A 16,719-nucleotide genomic window follows, 5' to 3' on the forward strand; every position below is an offset into this window, starting at 1 on the left:
AGATAACTCCAATCAATTGAAAATGTCTTGCTATTGCACAATATTGTGCAATTAGATATTTCTTGCTATTGCGCAATACTGTGCAATTGAAAATATTTGCTATTGCACAATACTGTGCAATTGAAGATTTCTTGCTATTGCACAATACTGTGCAATTGAAAATTTCTTGCTATTGCACAATACTGTATAATTGAAGATTTCTTGCTATTGCTGAATACTGTGCAATTGAAAATTTCTTGCTATTGCACAATACTTAATATAATAATTTTGGATCCTGATTTGAACCAACTTGAAAACAGGGCCCATAATCAAAAATCTAAGTACATGTTTAGATTCAGCATATCAAAAAAGCCCAAGAATTCAATTTTTGTAAAAATCAAACTCAGTTTCATTTTGGACCCTTTGGACTTTAATGTAGACCAATTTGAAAACGGGACTAAAAATTAAGAATCTACATACACAGTTAGATTTGGCATATCAAAGAACCCCAATTAATCAATTTTTGATGAAATCAAACAAAGTTTAATTGTGGACCCCGATTTGGACCAACTTGGAAACTGGGCCAATAATCAAAAATCTAAGTACATTTTTAGATTCAGCATATCAAAGAACCCCAAGGATTCATTTTTTTGTTAAAATCAAACTAAGTTTAATTTTGGACCCTTTGGACCTTAATGTAGACCAATTTGAAAACGGGACCAAAAGTTAAGAATCTACATACACAGTTAGATTCGGCATATCAAAAAACCCCAATTATTCAATTTTTGATGAAATCAAACAAAGTTCAATTTGGACCCTTTGGGCCCCTTATTCCTAAACTGTTGGGACCAAAACGCCCAAAATCAAACCCAACCTTCCTTTAGTGTTCATAAACCTTGTGTTTAAATTTCATAGATTTCTATCTACTTATACTAAAGTTATGGTGCGAAAACCGAGAATAATGCTTACTTGGGCCCCTTTTTGGCCCTTAATTCCTAAACTGTTCAGACCTCAACTCCCAAAATCTATCCCAACCTTCCTTTAGTGGTCATAAACCTTGTGCTTAAATTTCATTGATTTCTATTCACTTATACTAAAGTTATTGTGCGAAAACCAAGAATAATGCTTATTTGGGCCCTTTTTTGGCCCCTAACTCCTAAACTGTTTGAACTATAAACTCCCAAAATCATTCCCAACCTTCCTTTTGTGGTCATAAACCTTGTGTCAAAATTTCATAGATTTCTATTTACTTTTACTAAAGTTATAGTGCGAAAACCAAGAAAATGCTTATTTGGGCCCTTTTTGGCCCCTAATTCCTAAAATGTTGGGACCAAAACTCCCAAAATCAATCCCAACCTTCCTTTTGTGGTCATAAACCTTGTGTTAAAATTTCATAGATTTTTATTCACTTTTACTAAAGTTATGGTGCGAAAACCGAGAATAATGCTTACTTGGGCCCCTTTTTGGCCCTTAATTCCTAAACTGTTCAGACCTCAACTCCCAAAATCTATCCCAACCTTCCTTTAGTGGTCATAAACCTTGTGCTTAAATTTCATTGATTTCTATTCACTTATACTAAAGTTATTGTGCGAAAACCAAGAATAATGCTTATTTGGGCCCTTTTTTGGCCCCTAACTCCTAAACTGTTTGAACTATAAACTCCCAAAATCATTCCCAACCTTCCTTTTGTGGTCATAAACCTTGTGTCAAAATTTCATAGATTTCTATTTACTTTTACTAAAGTTATAGTGCGAAAACCAAGAAAATGCTTATTTGGGCCCTTTTTGGCCCCTAATTCCTAAAATGTTGGGACCAAAACTCCCAAAATCAATCCCAACCTTCCTTTTGTGGTCATAAACCTTGTGTTAAAATTTCATAGATTTTTATTCACTTTTACTAAAGTTAGAGTGCGAAAACTGAAAGTATTCGGACGACGACGACGACGACGCAGACGACGACGCCAACGTGATACCAATATATGACCAAAATTTTTTAAATTTTTGTTTGTGGTCGTATAAAAAAATAATACTAATAGTCCCAGTACACACACTTGATCTGTACATCATCATCTTATACTAATTAACCAAAACTGACCTTTATCTATATTTAGGCAAAATGAAAACATTATGGAAAAGTGTTGGAATACATGTGCACATATACACTGATGGAATTGGGGGCAGCAATAACACTTTATGGAGTTTAGGCATAAAAACGGTTGTGCTCTCCCTATGTATTTTCAATAGAAATGATAGTTATAATTTATATGTTCATATTGTATGCAATAAATTTGGTGAAAAAAATATTTATTATGTTGGTATAATCATCTCAGGAAGTTACCCTTTCCAATGTTTTCAACAGCAATTTACACTTTTGTGATGAATTAATGTAAGTGAGTTCAGGGTAATCATTTGTTTCAATAAACACCAAATACATGTAGTTAATGAAAACATCATGTATGAATTGCTCTTTGAAATGTTGATAGGAAGTATAATTCCATTGCACTTTGGATACCAAGGTGATTTAAGATAATATAAAACTATGCAGTGGCGGATCCAGCCATTTTAAAAAGGGGGGTTCCCAACCCAGAGTAAAGGGGGTGTTCCAACTATATGCTCCCATTCAAATGCATTGATCGTCCCAAAAAAAGGGGGGAATATTTGATTTCATGGTTTTGCCAATCTTTGCATACAAAGCCTATAGAAAGTTTGTAATTTGTTGAACATTTGAATTTGTGGTTCACCTGTCCTCCCAAAAATTGGTATCCAACGAATATAATGAATCCACTCTCTGAGAAAAAGTAAAATAACAAAGACAACAAACACCAAATTAAAAACTCAAAAAAAAAAAACCCTAATCAAATAGCAAAATTAAAACTTTGAACACAACAATTGAATGGAAAACAACTGTCATATTCCAGACTTGGTACAGGCATTTCTTTATATTGAAACTTGAAAATGGTGGATTGAACCTGTTTTTATAGCTAGCTTAAATTCTCACTTTTATCATGTTAATATGTCTCATATTAGTCTTTTAAACTTTTTTTTATGAACAAGGTTAAAGATGACTTACAGAACAAAGCATGAATTTAAATAAGTGGTACATGTATAAGTAAATCTTTTACTGTATCACTAGCCTGTCAACAATGAGGTTGAGGGTTTGAACTTAACAAAAGACAGGAGTGTCCGATTCCAATATTAATTGACTAGCATTGACTAGCATTGCCAGTTTCCTGTTGAATGTTGTGGTTCTCTCCATGCACTTCCTGACAGCTTCGATATCTCAAATAGTTACGCACAACAATCAATCAATGAAAATAAACATTTGTTCTGAAGGATAACTGACAATCCTTGTTTTCAAAATTCCAATAGGGAACATACCTTTTATAATTGTATAAATAAACCAATTGTTCAAGACGTTTCAGCCATTGGCCTTCTTCAGTTGTTTATTATTCCTCTAAACTACATGGCTGCCATTTCTTTTTTCAATCATTGAAAAGATGACAACTCAACCAAGACCATAAATAGTATACGGACATATTCAAACTAAAATAAACATTTGTTCTGAAGGATAACTGACAACTCAACCAAGACCATAAATAGTATACCGACATGTTCAAACTAAAATAAAACAAAGTCTTAAGCAAATGCAAGCACATTTTACTGATATGTCATGCTTAACTGCACATTTTGACAAGTAAATTTTAATAAGTTGATAATTTTTCCACTGTTAAAAAATGTTTTATTCTGTACAGGAGTTACATCCTTTCTAGAGGTTCAATTCCAAGTAAGTGGAAACCTGCAGCAATAACATTAGCGGTAGCTTCACACAACAGTAGACGATTCATGTTTACATTCACTATTTTACCTGCAAAAGAAATATAAAATTTAGTAACACAAATGTAGCATGTAAACCTATAAAATGTGATATTAATGAAACAAAGGTTAAGCGTTCCTAGATGGAATATTTTGTAATTTTGTGTTGCTGAGTTGCTGTCTTATACAGTATACCCTGCATCTCATTTAATTATAAATGACTATAAATTTGAACAGTACATGTCAAAATATAAAAAAAACAAGAATGTGTCCCCAGTACACGGATGCCCCATCCGCACTATCATTTTCTATGTTCAGTGGACCGTGAACATGGGGTTAAATCTCTAATTTGGAATTAAAATTAGAAAGATCATATCATACAGAACATATATACTAAGTTTCAAGTTGATTAGACTTCAACTTCATCAAAAACTACCTCGACCAAAAACTTTAACCTGAAGCGGGACAGACGGACGAACGGACGAACGAACGAACAGACGGATGGACGGACGAACGGACGCACAGACCAGAAAACATAATGCCCATAAATGGGGCATAAAAATTTCAGCCATTCTCAGTAGTAATTATCTTAAACCATGTCAACATAAAGACTATAATAAAACATTCAATGACACAGAGACATGTCCAATTTGGTGGTAAATTAAAAGCAGCAATTTGATGACTGTCACATGTTGCAGCCTTCATGTACCCAGTCTATAAATTTTAAAGTACATATGTACTTTTAAAGATTAAATATTAAAAGTTAACATTCAACAAACAATTTACTGTAAATTCAAGAGTATGATGACCTTCGAATATCCTTGCAAATGAGGGACATCTGTTCAGATTTTAATGAAATGAAATTACAAAGTACTTTTAAAAACATGTTTCAGTAGAAAATACTAAACATTTCAATAATTCAACAGCATTATAACAAAATGTTATTAATCTAGAATCAGTATTTTTAATGACTATATTTAAAAAAATAATACTCAACATTTAAATTAAAGTCATAGGAGCATGCTTGACTAGAATGATGGCGCCTAATTTACTGCATGTAAATGGGATATATTCCAAATATGATGTATGGTATGTTTTTATCTATATCAGGATCTAATAATAAAACTTTGAATGAGTGTTGGCAAATATGCCAATAAATTGACAGCTTTGTCTGCTTTATGGATGTTCATTCAGGCAAAGATACGTACCACCTTAAGCCTTGATACCAAAAATAATGGAGCTTGACAATATTCATCGGAAATAAATTTAAACTTAACATTGAAAATTGGTAATTTATTCAGCCACTACACCATGTCTTAGGGGGTAGGGCTTCAAAATCATACACAGATAGTGAATGCAACTTTATACAAAATATCATTGATCTGTCGCCAGTAGTTATGAATGAACCGACTTTAAGCAAAAAGCATAACATAGAAAATTTTTAATTGATTCAGTCTCTGGACCATGTCCTAAGAGGAAGGGCTCTAAAGTAGTCATCAAACAGATATACATTGTTATTAATGCAACTTGATATTACATATCAATGATCTATTACAAGTAGTTCTTATCAAACTTAAACTTAACATTGAAAATTGCTAATTAATTTAAAGTCACTGAATTATGTCCTAGGGGGGCTGGGCTTCAAAATAGTTGTCAAACTAATATGTATTGATAGTACCTAATGCAAAGGACAAGGTACGATAAGGCCTGTTTTAGTACCCCCTATTTTCTCATTTCAAATTCTGTTTTGGAAAGCTACTTCTAATGTTAAAATATTCCCTGATTCTTGAAGTTTGTTTGGATGAACTTCAAAACCACTAATTTTAGCAACTGGGTGAGGTCGAGAGGGATAAACTTTCTGTTAATATTCAAATATTGTAACTATTATTCACTTTGCAGGTGTTTCGTACAACTAAATTTTAAATGCCTGCACCAACGTGAGCCAGGATTTTTTTTATAACAATGTGTTGAGCACTGTTTTTGCTGTCTAAATCATCGTTATTTTCTGCGGGTCACATAGGTGCACCCTATTAAATTTTAAGAAACATTATGACCAAAAATCATAATTTTTCCTTCTTTTGATGTTTTTGCTACCCTTTTATCCCCCTCACAACACCCATTTTCTGAAATTAATGATATAGAAGTTTATCTAAACAAACTTTGAACCTAAGGGAATATTTAAACGTAATAAGTAGCTTTCCAAAACAAAACTGGAAAAATGAGAAAATAGGAGGGCCAAAAACAGACCTTATCGTTCATTGTCCTTTATATTATATATCACAAGTAAATCCTATAAAACTAACATAAACAGAAAATAAACAATTGTTACTGTCAATGAAAAAGCAATTCCTATGTCTCGCTTCCTTGCAATTTTCATTCCAGACCAGCCAAAAACTGACCATCACTTTCAAGCAAATTTGAGTCTGATTTTTAAAAAATACCTTAAATCGTATTTTATTAGAATTAGCTCTCACGTGTAATAGCCTTTTTGCACTGAGGCTGCGTAAAGCAAACACTAACCAACCAATCAAGTACATTCATTAAAAAATAATATTCTCACAATATGTTCTTTTTGGTTAAATTTATAATCGTACAAGATTTATAGATTATCGTTGATCAACTCAACGAGATTGATTTTCTCGATTGAACCATGACAGCGAAAGCAAGAAAGGCAATCGAGTTGAGATGACCAATGATAATCTGTTTATTGCTATTTTAGCTATGACGACGTGTCAATTTCATGTCAATTTCGTTAGCAACGCCATATGCCTGCTTAGTTTCTAGCGATAATTTTCCATCTCAAGCGAGTAGCATGATATGAATAATTATCACAAACTAGAGGCTCTAAAGAGCCTGTGTCGCTCACCTTGGTCTATGTGAATATTAAACAAAGGACACAGATGGATTCATGACAAAATTGTGTTTTGGTGATGGTGATGTGTTTGTACATCTTACTTTACTGAACATTCTTGCTGCTTACAATTATCTCTATCTATAATGAACTTGGCCCAGTAGTTTCAGAGGAGAAGATTTTTGTAAAAGATAACTAAGATTTACGAACTAGAGGCTCTAAAGAGCCTGTGTCGCTCACCTTGGTCTTGTGCATATTAAATAATGGACACGGATAAATTCATGACATAATTGTGTTTTGGTGATAGTGATGTGTTTGTAGATCTTACTTTACTGAACAGTCTTGTTGCTACAATTATCTCTGTCTATAATGAACTTGGCCCAGTAATTACAGTGGAAAATATTTTCTACAAATTTACAAAAATTTATGAAAAATGTTAAAAATTAACTATAAAGGGCAATAACTCCTTAAGGGGTCAATTGACTATTTTGGTCATGTAAACTTATTTGTAGATCTTATTTTGCTGAACGTTATTGCTGTATACAGTTTATCTCTATCTATAATAATATTCAAGATAATAACAAACAAGAGGCTCTCAAGAGCCTGAATCGCTCACCTGGTAAACAATGCCTTATTGAACATATTGAACCATGCCAGGCAAACATGTACAGCTAACAATTCTTCAATATTACAAATATATATGACTTACTGTTTATAAATAAAGAAAATGAGACCAAAACACAAACACTTAAAACTTAGCAATGGACTGTGAAAATGAGGTCAAGTTCAAATAAAACCTGCGTAACCGACATATAGATCATAAAATATTTTCATACACCAAATATAGTTGACCTAATGCATAAAGTATTAAAAAAAATTGAAAAAAAGTACAAGAGGTGAAATGTACAATCTGCTCAGTTTTCCCATAAGGGGCATGCTCAGTTTTTCTGTTTTTTAGGGAGGACAGACTCCTCAGGCTCATTTTCAATAGTATTCCCACAAGGGGCATTTGTTTTTCTGTTTTTATAAATGAGGGCAGACTCCTCCTCTCTGTCATCTACTGAGTGTTGGTCACCAGTCTTCGTCATTTGACCCCTATGTTCTATTTAAAGTAAGGGCGGCCATGTTTTTTGACGGATCAAAAATCGAAGCACACACTTTGTGCAGGATAATCTAAGGAACTATCATGCTAAGTTTCATCCAAATCCATTCAGTAGTTTCAGAGGAGAAGATTTTTTAAAGTTAGCAAATATGATGAACAAATTGTGAAAAATTGTCATTAAAGGACATTTACCCCTTAAGGGGTCAATTGACAATTTTGGTCACATTAACCTATTTGTAGATCTTACTTTGCTGATCATTTTTGCTGTTTACAGTTTATCTTTATCTATAATGATATTCAAGATAATGACCAAAAACTGCAAAATTTCCTTAAAATTACCAATTAAGTGGCAGCAACCCAACAATGGTTTGTTTGATTCGTCTGAAAATTTCAGGGCTGATAGATCTTGACCTAATGTAAATTTTTACCCCCATGTCAGATTTGCTCTAAATGCTTTCGTTTTTGAGATATAAGCCAAAAACTGCATTTGACCCCTATGTTCTATTTAAAGTAAGGGCGGCCATGTTTTTTGACGGATCAAAAATCGAAGCACACACTTTGTGCAGGATAATCTAAGGAACTATCATGCTAAGTTTCATCCAAATCCATTCAGTAGTTTCAGAGGAGAAGATTTTTTAAAGTTAGCAAATATGATGAACAAATTGTGAAAAATTGTCATTAAAGGACATTTACCCCTTAAGGGGTCAATTGACAATTTTGGTCATATTAACCTATTTGTAGATCTTACTTTGCTGATCATTTTTGCTGTTTACAGTTTATCTTCATCTATAATAATATTCAAGATAATGACCAAAAACTGCAAAATTTCCTTAAAATTACCAATTAAGTGGCAGCAACCCAACAATGGTTTGTTTGATTCATCTGAAAATTTCTGGGCTGATAGATCTTGACCTAATGAACATTTTTACCCCATGTCAGATTTGCTCTAAATGCTTCCGTTTTTGAGATATAAGCCAACAAGAGTGCACATGCTGAAATGTCTCGCCTTCTATACTAATCATTGATATTATGTTGATAGTCCTAAGTATAAAGCTTTATTACAACTGTCTCATAAACTTAACATTAACCAAGATAACTAAACACAGACCAATGAACCATGAAAATGAGGTCAAGGTCAGATGAACCATGCCAGGCAGACATGTACAGCTAACAATGCTTCTATACAACATATATAGTTGACCTATTACTTATAGTTTAAGAAAAATAGACCAAAACACAAAAAATTAACACTGTGCAATGAACCGTGAAAATGAGGTCATGGTCAAAAGAAACCTGCGCTACTGACATAAAGATCATAAAATATTTCCATACACAAAATATAGTTGACCTATGGCATATAGTATTAGATAAATAGACCAAAACTCAAAAACTTAACTTTGACCACTGAACCATGAAAATGAGGTCAAGGTCACATGAAATCTGCCCGCTAGACATGTACACCTTACAATCATTCCATACAACAAATATAGTAGACCTATTGCATATAGTATGAAAAAAACAGACCAAAACACAAAAATTTAACTATAACCACTGAACCATGAAAATGAGGTCAAGGTCACATGACATCTGCCCGCTAGACATGTACACCTTACAATCATTCCATACAACAAATACAGTAGACCTATTGCATATAGTATGAAAAAAACAGACCAAAACACAAAAATTTAACTATAACCACTGAACCATGAAAATGAGGTCAAGGTCAGATGACACCTGCCAGTTGGACATGTACACCTTACAGTCCTTCCATACACCGAATATACAAGCCCTATTGCTTATAGTGTCTGAGATACGGACTTGACCACCAAAACTTAACCTTGTTCACTGATCCATGAAATGAGGTCGAGGTCAAGTGAAAACTGTCTGACAGACATGAGGACCTTGCAAGGTACGCACATATCAAATATAGTTATCCTATTACTTATAATAAGAGAGAATTCAACATTACAAAAAATCTGAACTTTTTTTTCAAGTGGTCACTGAACCATGAAAATGAGGTCAAGGACATTGGACATGTGACTGACGGAAACTTCGTAACATGAGGCATCTATATACAAAGTATGAAGCATCCAGGTCTTCCACCTTCTAAAATATAAAGCTTTTAAGAAGTTAGCTAACACCGCCGCCGCCGCCGCCGCCGCCGCCGCCGGATCACTATCCCTATGTCGAGCTTTCTGCAACAAAAGTTGCAGGCTCGACAAAAACTGCATTTGACCCCTATGTTCTATTTTAAGTAATGGCGGCCATGTTTTTTGACGGATCAAAAATCGAAGCACACACTTTGTGCAGGATAATCTAAGGAACAATCATTTTAAGTTTCATTCAAATCCATTCAGTAGTTTCAGAGGAGAAGATGTTTGAAAAATTGTTAACGACAACAGACGACGACGACGACGACGAAGACGGACGCCAAGTGATGAGAAAAGCTCACATGGCCTTTTTGGCCAGGTGAGCTAAAAACGGCAAAATTTCCTTAAAATTACCAATTCAGGACAGTAACCTAACAACGGGTTGTCTGATCCATGTGAAAACATCAGGGCAGATAGATCTTGACCTGATAAACAATTAAACCCTGTCAGATTTTCTCTTAATGCTTCGGTTTTTGAGTTATAAGCCAAAAACTGCATTTTACCCCTATGTTCTATTATTAGCCGTGGCAGCCATTTTGGTTGATTGGCCAGGTCACGCTACACATTTTTTAAACAAATTACCCCAATGATGATTGTGGCAAAGTTTAGTTTAATTTGGTCCAGTAGTTTCAGAGAAGAAGATTTTTGTAAAAGATTACTAAGATTTACGAAAAAATGGTTAAAAATTGACTATAAAGGGCAATAACTCCTTCAGGGGTCAACTGACCATTTTGGTCATGCTGACTTATTTGTAAATCTTACTTTGCTGAACATTATTGCTGTTTACAGTTTATCTCTATCTATAATAATATTCAAGATAATAAGCAAAAACAGCAAAATTTCCTTAAAATTACCAATTCAGGGGCAGCAACCCTACAACAGGTTGTCCGATTCATCTGAAAATTTCAGGACAGATAGATCTTGACCTGATAAACACTTTTACCGCATGTCATATTTGCTCTAAATGCTTTGGTTTTTGAGTTATAAGCCAAAAACTGCATTTTACCCCTATGTTCTATTTTTAGCCATGGCGGCCATCTTGGTTGATTGGCCGGGTCACACCACACATTTTTTAAACTAGATATCCCAAAGATGATTGTGGCCAAGTTTGGATTAATTTGGCCCAGTAGTTTCAGAGGAGAAGATTTTTGTAAAAGATTACTAAGATTTACGAAAAATGGTTAAAAATTGACTATAAAGGTCAATAACTCCTAAAGGGGTCAACTGACCATTTTGGTCATGTTGACTTATTTGTAAATCGTACTTTGCTGAACATTATTGCTGTTTACAGTTTATCTCTGTCTATAATAACATTCAAGATAATAGCCAAAAACAGCAAAAATTCCCTAAAATTACCAGTTCAGGGGCAGCAACCCAATAACGGGTTGTCGGATTCATCTGAAAATTTGAGGGCAGATAGATCTTGACCTGATAAACAATTTAACCCCATGTCAGATTTGCTCTAAATGCTTTGGTTTTTGAGTTATAAGCCAAAAACTGCATTTTACCCCATGTTCTATTTTTAGCCATGGCGGCCATCTTGGTTGGTTGGCCGGGTCACGCCACACATTTTTTAAACTAGATACCCCAATGATGATTGTGGCCAAGTTTGGTTTAATTTGGCCCAGTAGTTTCAGAGGAGAAGATTTTTGTAAAAGTTAACGACGACGGACGACGACGACGGACGCCGGACGCCAAGTGATGGGAAAAGCTCACTTGGCCCTTCGGGCCAGGTGACCTAAATAAGATCAAAGGAAAAATGCAAAACATAGCGATAAATAATGCTATCTCTAATATCATTGCAATCTTGTAGGCTTTTTTTCAAAATTACAAGGGGCAAACAACTCCATAAATTGATAATACTTTAAAATAGATAAAAAATTCAACTATCTTAAAAAAATATGTATCTGTGTTTTATTCCTGATGTTCAATTTTTAATAATGGCAGCAGGCAATGTTATTGGTGTTCAGGATACAATCATGACATACAACAGTCAAACGGAGATTGAAGCCATGTTTGTTTATGACTGGTACAATTGTTTTCCAGAAGTTATTTGACAAGGAGGTCAAAATGGGATGACAATAGCTCAGACTTATTGTTTAAAACGAGCAAATGGGTCAAGCATCACTGAAATACAAGCCAGTCTTTGTTTTGTTTCCAGGATTATTGAGTACAAAATTGATACAGATTTGTCATCTAGAAAAAATGTTATTAAATGAAAACTGAAGTGTTGACCAGTGATGAAATATTGATTGACCCACACTATTGTAACAGAAATTTGTCTACAGGGTTGTAAACTTTACAGTAAATTAGTCACAATTCTTAGCATGCCAATCACATTTTTATGTCTAATCCAATATTTCTTTAGAATAAGGAAAATATGTGTCAAAGTCTAAGACTGCTTATACTTAAATCTGAACCAGCTTTATAATTACATATTCTGTATAAAAATCTAATTTATATAACAACAAATTTGAGTCTTTATTTCTTATAAACCTGCTTCAAGCAAAAGATTTTCCACTGTGACCTGAATAAATGCACTTCACTTCAATGTAAGTAATAAAGTCAATGTCTTTATCTAGGAAAATCTCTTTACTAAAATATTAGCAATTAGAATATAGAACCTTAAAGAGTTTCGATATTTTATCTTCTGTTTTCGTTTTTCTTAGCTGATTCATACTTTCCAAGGTTGGTTTGAGTATATGATTAAATTTTTTATCTCAAGTTCTTTTTTTGTCGAAATTCTGTTATGACGTCAACATTTTCTTGCTTTCGACTGAATTTCCGATTATGTCATCACAATAAAGAAAACCATGTTACAAAGAAAGACAAAATCTGCATTATATTGTAAACACAGAATTCCTCCATGAAGTCTTGTGCAATACCATATTTTTACATTAAAGGGCAATAAATTCATGTTTTAAATTTAAAATTGAACTGTCTGATGTTAAGAATTGAAATTTATGATCCCTTTCAAACATATTTTTGGGGTCCTAAATGGACTACCATATGACACTTCTTTTCTAGACAACATGAAAATTTAGAACAACAGCTATTAGAATGCAACATCTTTAAACTGCAAAGAACAATTAAGGGAGCTACCATTTGATTTTTATGGGGGAGCTAGGATGAAAAATTTTGTCCTGCATTTTTTTTTAGCTGTAATCTCTGTCCTGCCTTTTTATTTTTCACTCTGTTTGGTCCTGCTTTGTTTTGTCTTTTTAGCTTATCCTGACTTTTTTTTACCTAAATTGTCATGCTGACTTTTTTTTTTGGCAATTGTCTCATCCTGCCTTTTTTTTTTACTCAAAACTCCTGTCCTGCCTATTTTTTTCAAATTTCATCCTAGCCCCCCCCCCCCCCCCCCCCCCCCCCCCCAAATCAAATGGTAGCTCCCTAATGCTCATAGGAAATATTTAGAAGTTGAAGGAAAATATTCCATCTGACTTGAGATAAAGTTTAAAAAAATAATTGTGAAATAGTTTACTTAAAACAAATGTTGCTTAGGGACATGTAGTTGTAACCTGATTACACCGCAGACAGTACAAATCTAATTGTTACCATTAAAGGGATATTTTCTGAAATATTCCATTATGAAACCTCTCAAAATCTGTCGTACTCATAATGGTAAGTGTACTTTAATGGAAACAAATCCTTTTGACAGGAATGACCACAGACAGTCTTAACTCGTAAGATAAATACAATATGGCATCATTTTACCGATCGTCAAAACAACTGTTACATTTATCATCAACAAATGAGGTCAACAAATCGATATATTTTATCTGTTGATTTTAATACATGAGCTGTGTTGGATAGAAATGGAAGTGCATGTATAGATGTACATGTATAAGACTTAAATTTGATTGATTTTGGAACATTTAAATACGAAATAAAATGGTCTGGTTTATATATATATATGGTTATTATATCAACTTAATTTCTAAACAGTAACAGACTTTGCATTAGAAATTTAAAAAAAATAAATTTAGACTACAATAGATTTACATGTATTGATATTCATTTGGATAAGGTTAATTTCTATCCAACAAGTTATCAGTTGAAAAACTTGAAATTGGATTAATAACAAATGTTGCAAGATCCATGTGTTACATATATTACAAAACTCATTTTTCTTGCTTCTGTAATAAATGATAAAAGACCTGTTTTAATATTGCATGTGTTTGAATATCAGTAAGGAATAATTAAAAAAAAAAAAGATTCAGACTACAATAGATTAATTGTGTCATTTTGGTATCTTGTGGAGAGTTGTCTCATTGGCAATCATACCACATCTTCTTTTTTTATAACATGTATTGATATGCATAAGGTTCTGACACAGCTTACATGTATTAATCAACTGATTTAAAGGCATTTTTGCTCTGATTTAATTATCCGGCAAGCAATTCATAATGTCATGAGATAAACTCATACAACTAATGCAAAGATATTATGAAATAGATGATTATTAATAAACCTTCATCTGATGAGCAAATAAATTAGCAAAAGTAAAACTGATCATGGTTAACTGTATTTCTTTTGACAAGCAAGCTTAAGAAATGTCCAATTTGTTCTGCATTAAATGACAATTATGTAAACTAAATATAAATGTTTACCAATTGAAGATAAAAGTTAAAAGGAATCAAAGAGAAATAAGCTGATTATATAACTAATAGTTAATTCAGTCAACTTCCCTTAGTTTCATCATGCAGTATTTAAAGCTGTTGTTTTTATATTTCATAAATTGAATGTAAAAAGATCGATTGGAAATTATTCTTTACTGATATTCAAACACATGCAATATTAAAACAGGTCATTTATCATGTATTATGGAAGCAAGAAAAATGAGTTTTGTGCTATAGGTAACACATGCATCTTGTAACATTAGTTATTAATCCAATTTCAAGTTTTTCCATCGATAACTTGTAAATTATGTCAGCAGATACAAAGATGTTTGAAAAATATGGATTTGGTATAAAGACGGTGATGACATGATATTCAACAAACCTAATTACAAAAATATTTTCAACATCAATTTCCTGGAGTTCAAAATTTTTGGATAAAAATTATGGAAAGTTTGGTTTATTATCATGTCAATGTTTTCTAAATGCATATCATCCCAATTTTTCATTTAGGTAAGCACTATTAAATGCACAGCATGCATGTAAAAGATTATTATACATTTTAACACTTGACAAATATAACAATATATTGTACTATGCTCCTTGTGAGCCCATTTCATGAAAATAGAACATCTTCTAAATGAATCACCTATTAAGCAAATTGAGTAACTACGCATTACACGATATTGGCTAATCCAAAAAGGAAATATTCTACTGAGCACTAACCTCAGAAAGTTATTTTTGATGAAATATTTATTTATAATGCGTCTCACAGCAATTTTGAAAATCATAAAAAATGTTTGTTCTATAAACACATAAAACAGGCAAATATGAAATTTGTAGTATAGATGATGACGTCACTCATGCTAGTCCAGATAATCATGATGCTGGTTGAGGCTTTTAAATTTTTACAGAAAGGAGTCAACGCCAATGTCATAATCAAATTATAGTTCAAAATTGTCTTCTGAAAAAAACCCACAATAGTGAAACTATAAATGAATCAGCTATTAAGCAAATTAGATATAACTACACATCACATGACATTTCTCAATCCAAAACGGTAGAAGGAGATATTTGCAACTGTGAAACCCACTAACCTAAGAAAGTGAATTTTGATGAAATAATTATTTACTATGTGTCTCAAAGCAATTCTGAAAACCATAAAATTTGGTTTTATTAACAGGCAAATACGAAAATTGTAGTATAGATGATGACGTCACTCATGCTAGTCCAGATAAACATGATGCCTGTTGCGGCTTTTAAATTGTTACTGGAAAGAATCAACCCCAATGTCATATTCAAATTATAGTCTTAAGTTGTCTTCAGAAAAAAAACCCACATTAGTGAAACTAGATATCATTGAGATGGGAGCCATCTCTGTGGGCCCCGCTGTGAATAATGTGCATTAAAAAATTGTATCTTTACCATAGGACATGGGTTTGTCAACTGAAATCAAAGTTTTTGACCTTGACCTTTGACCTAGGAAGTTGTAAATAAATTATGACACACCCTTTGGTGTTGGTTTATAAACATGTCAAGTATAAACTTTGAAATGATAACGGTTCTCAAGATATAGAGCGGACACGATCTTTACCATAGGACATGGGGTTGTCAACTGAAACCAAAGTTTTTGACCTTGACCTTTGACCTAGGAAGTTGCACATAAATTATGACACACCCTTTGGTGTTGGTTTATATACATGTCAAGTATAAACTTTGAAATGATAACGGTTCTCAAGATATAGAGCGGACACGATCTTTACCATAGGACATGGGGTTGTCAACTGAAACCAAAGTTTTTGACCTTGACCTTTGACCTAGGAAGTTGTACATAAATTATGACATACCCTCTGATATTGGTTTATATACATTTCAGGTATAAACTTTAAAATGATAACGGTTCTCAAGATATAGAGCGGACACAATCTTTACCATAGGACATGGGGTTGTCAACTGAAACCAAAGTTTTTGACCTTGAACTTTGCCCTAGGCAGTCGTTTATAAATTATGACACACCCTCTGGTGTTGGTTCATATACATGTCAAGTATAAACTTTGAAATCATAACGGTTCTCAAGATATAGAGCGGACACGATCTTCACCACAGGACACAGGGTTGTCAACTGAAACCAAAGTTTTTTGACCTTGACCTTTGACCTAGGAAGTTGTACATACATCATGACACACCCTCTGGTGGTGGTTAA

The 16,719-nt window shown here is 33.2% G+C and overlaps 1 protein-coding gene across 1 annotated transcript in view; it reads right to left on the reverse strand.

Moving 5' to 3' along the window:
- Positions 1-3,619: 3,619 nt before the first annotated feature.
- LOC143085658 (arginine--tRNA ligase, cytoplasmic-like) overlaps positions 3,620-16,719 on the reverse strand; it is a 120,364-nt gene continuing 107,264 nt past the window's right edge. Inside the window, exon 15 of the mRNA XM_076262142.1 lies at positions 3,620-3,843. Within this exon, the coding sequence (XP_076118257.1) occupies positions 3,734-3,843 (110 nt within the window). The 3' untranslated portion in view covers positions 3,620-3,733. The remainder of the gene's footprint in view (positions 3,844-16,719) is intronic.

The sequence above is a fragment of the Mytilus galloprovincialis genome, chromosome 8 (genome assembly GCF_965363235.1).
Source record: "Mytilus galloprovincialis chromosome 8, xbMytGall1.hap1.1, whole genome shotgun sequence".
Classification (NCBI taxonomy): Eukaryota; Metazoa; Mollusca; class Bivalvia; order Mytilida; family Mytilidae; genus Mytilus; species Mytilus galloprovincialis.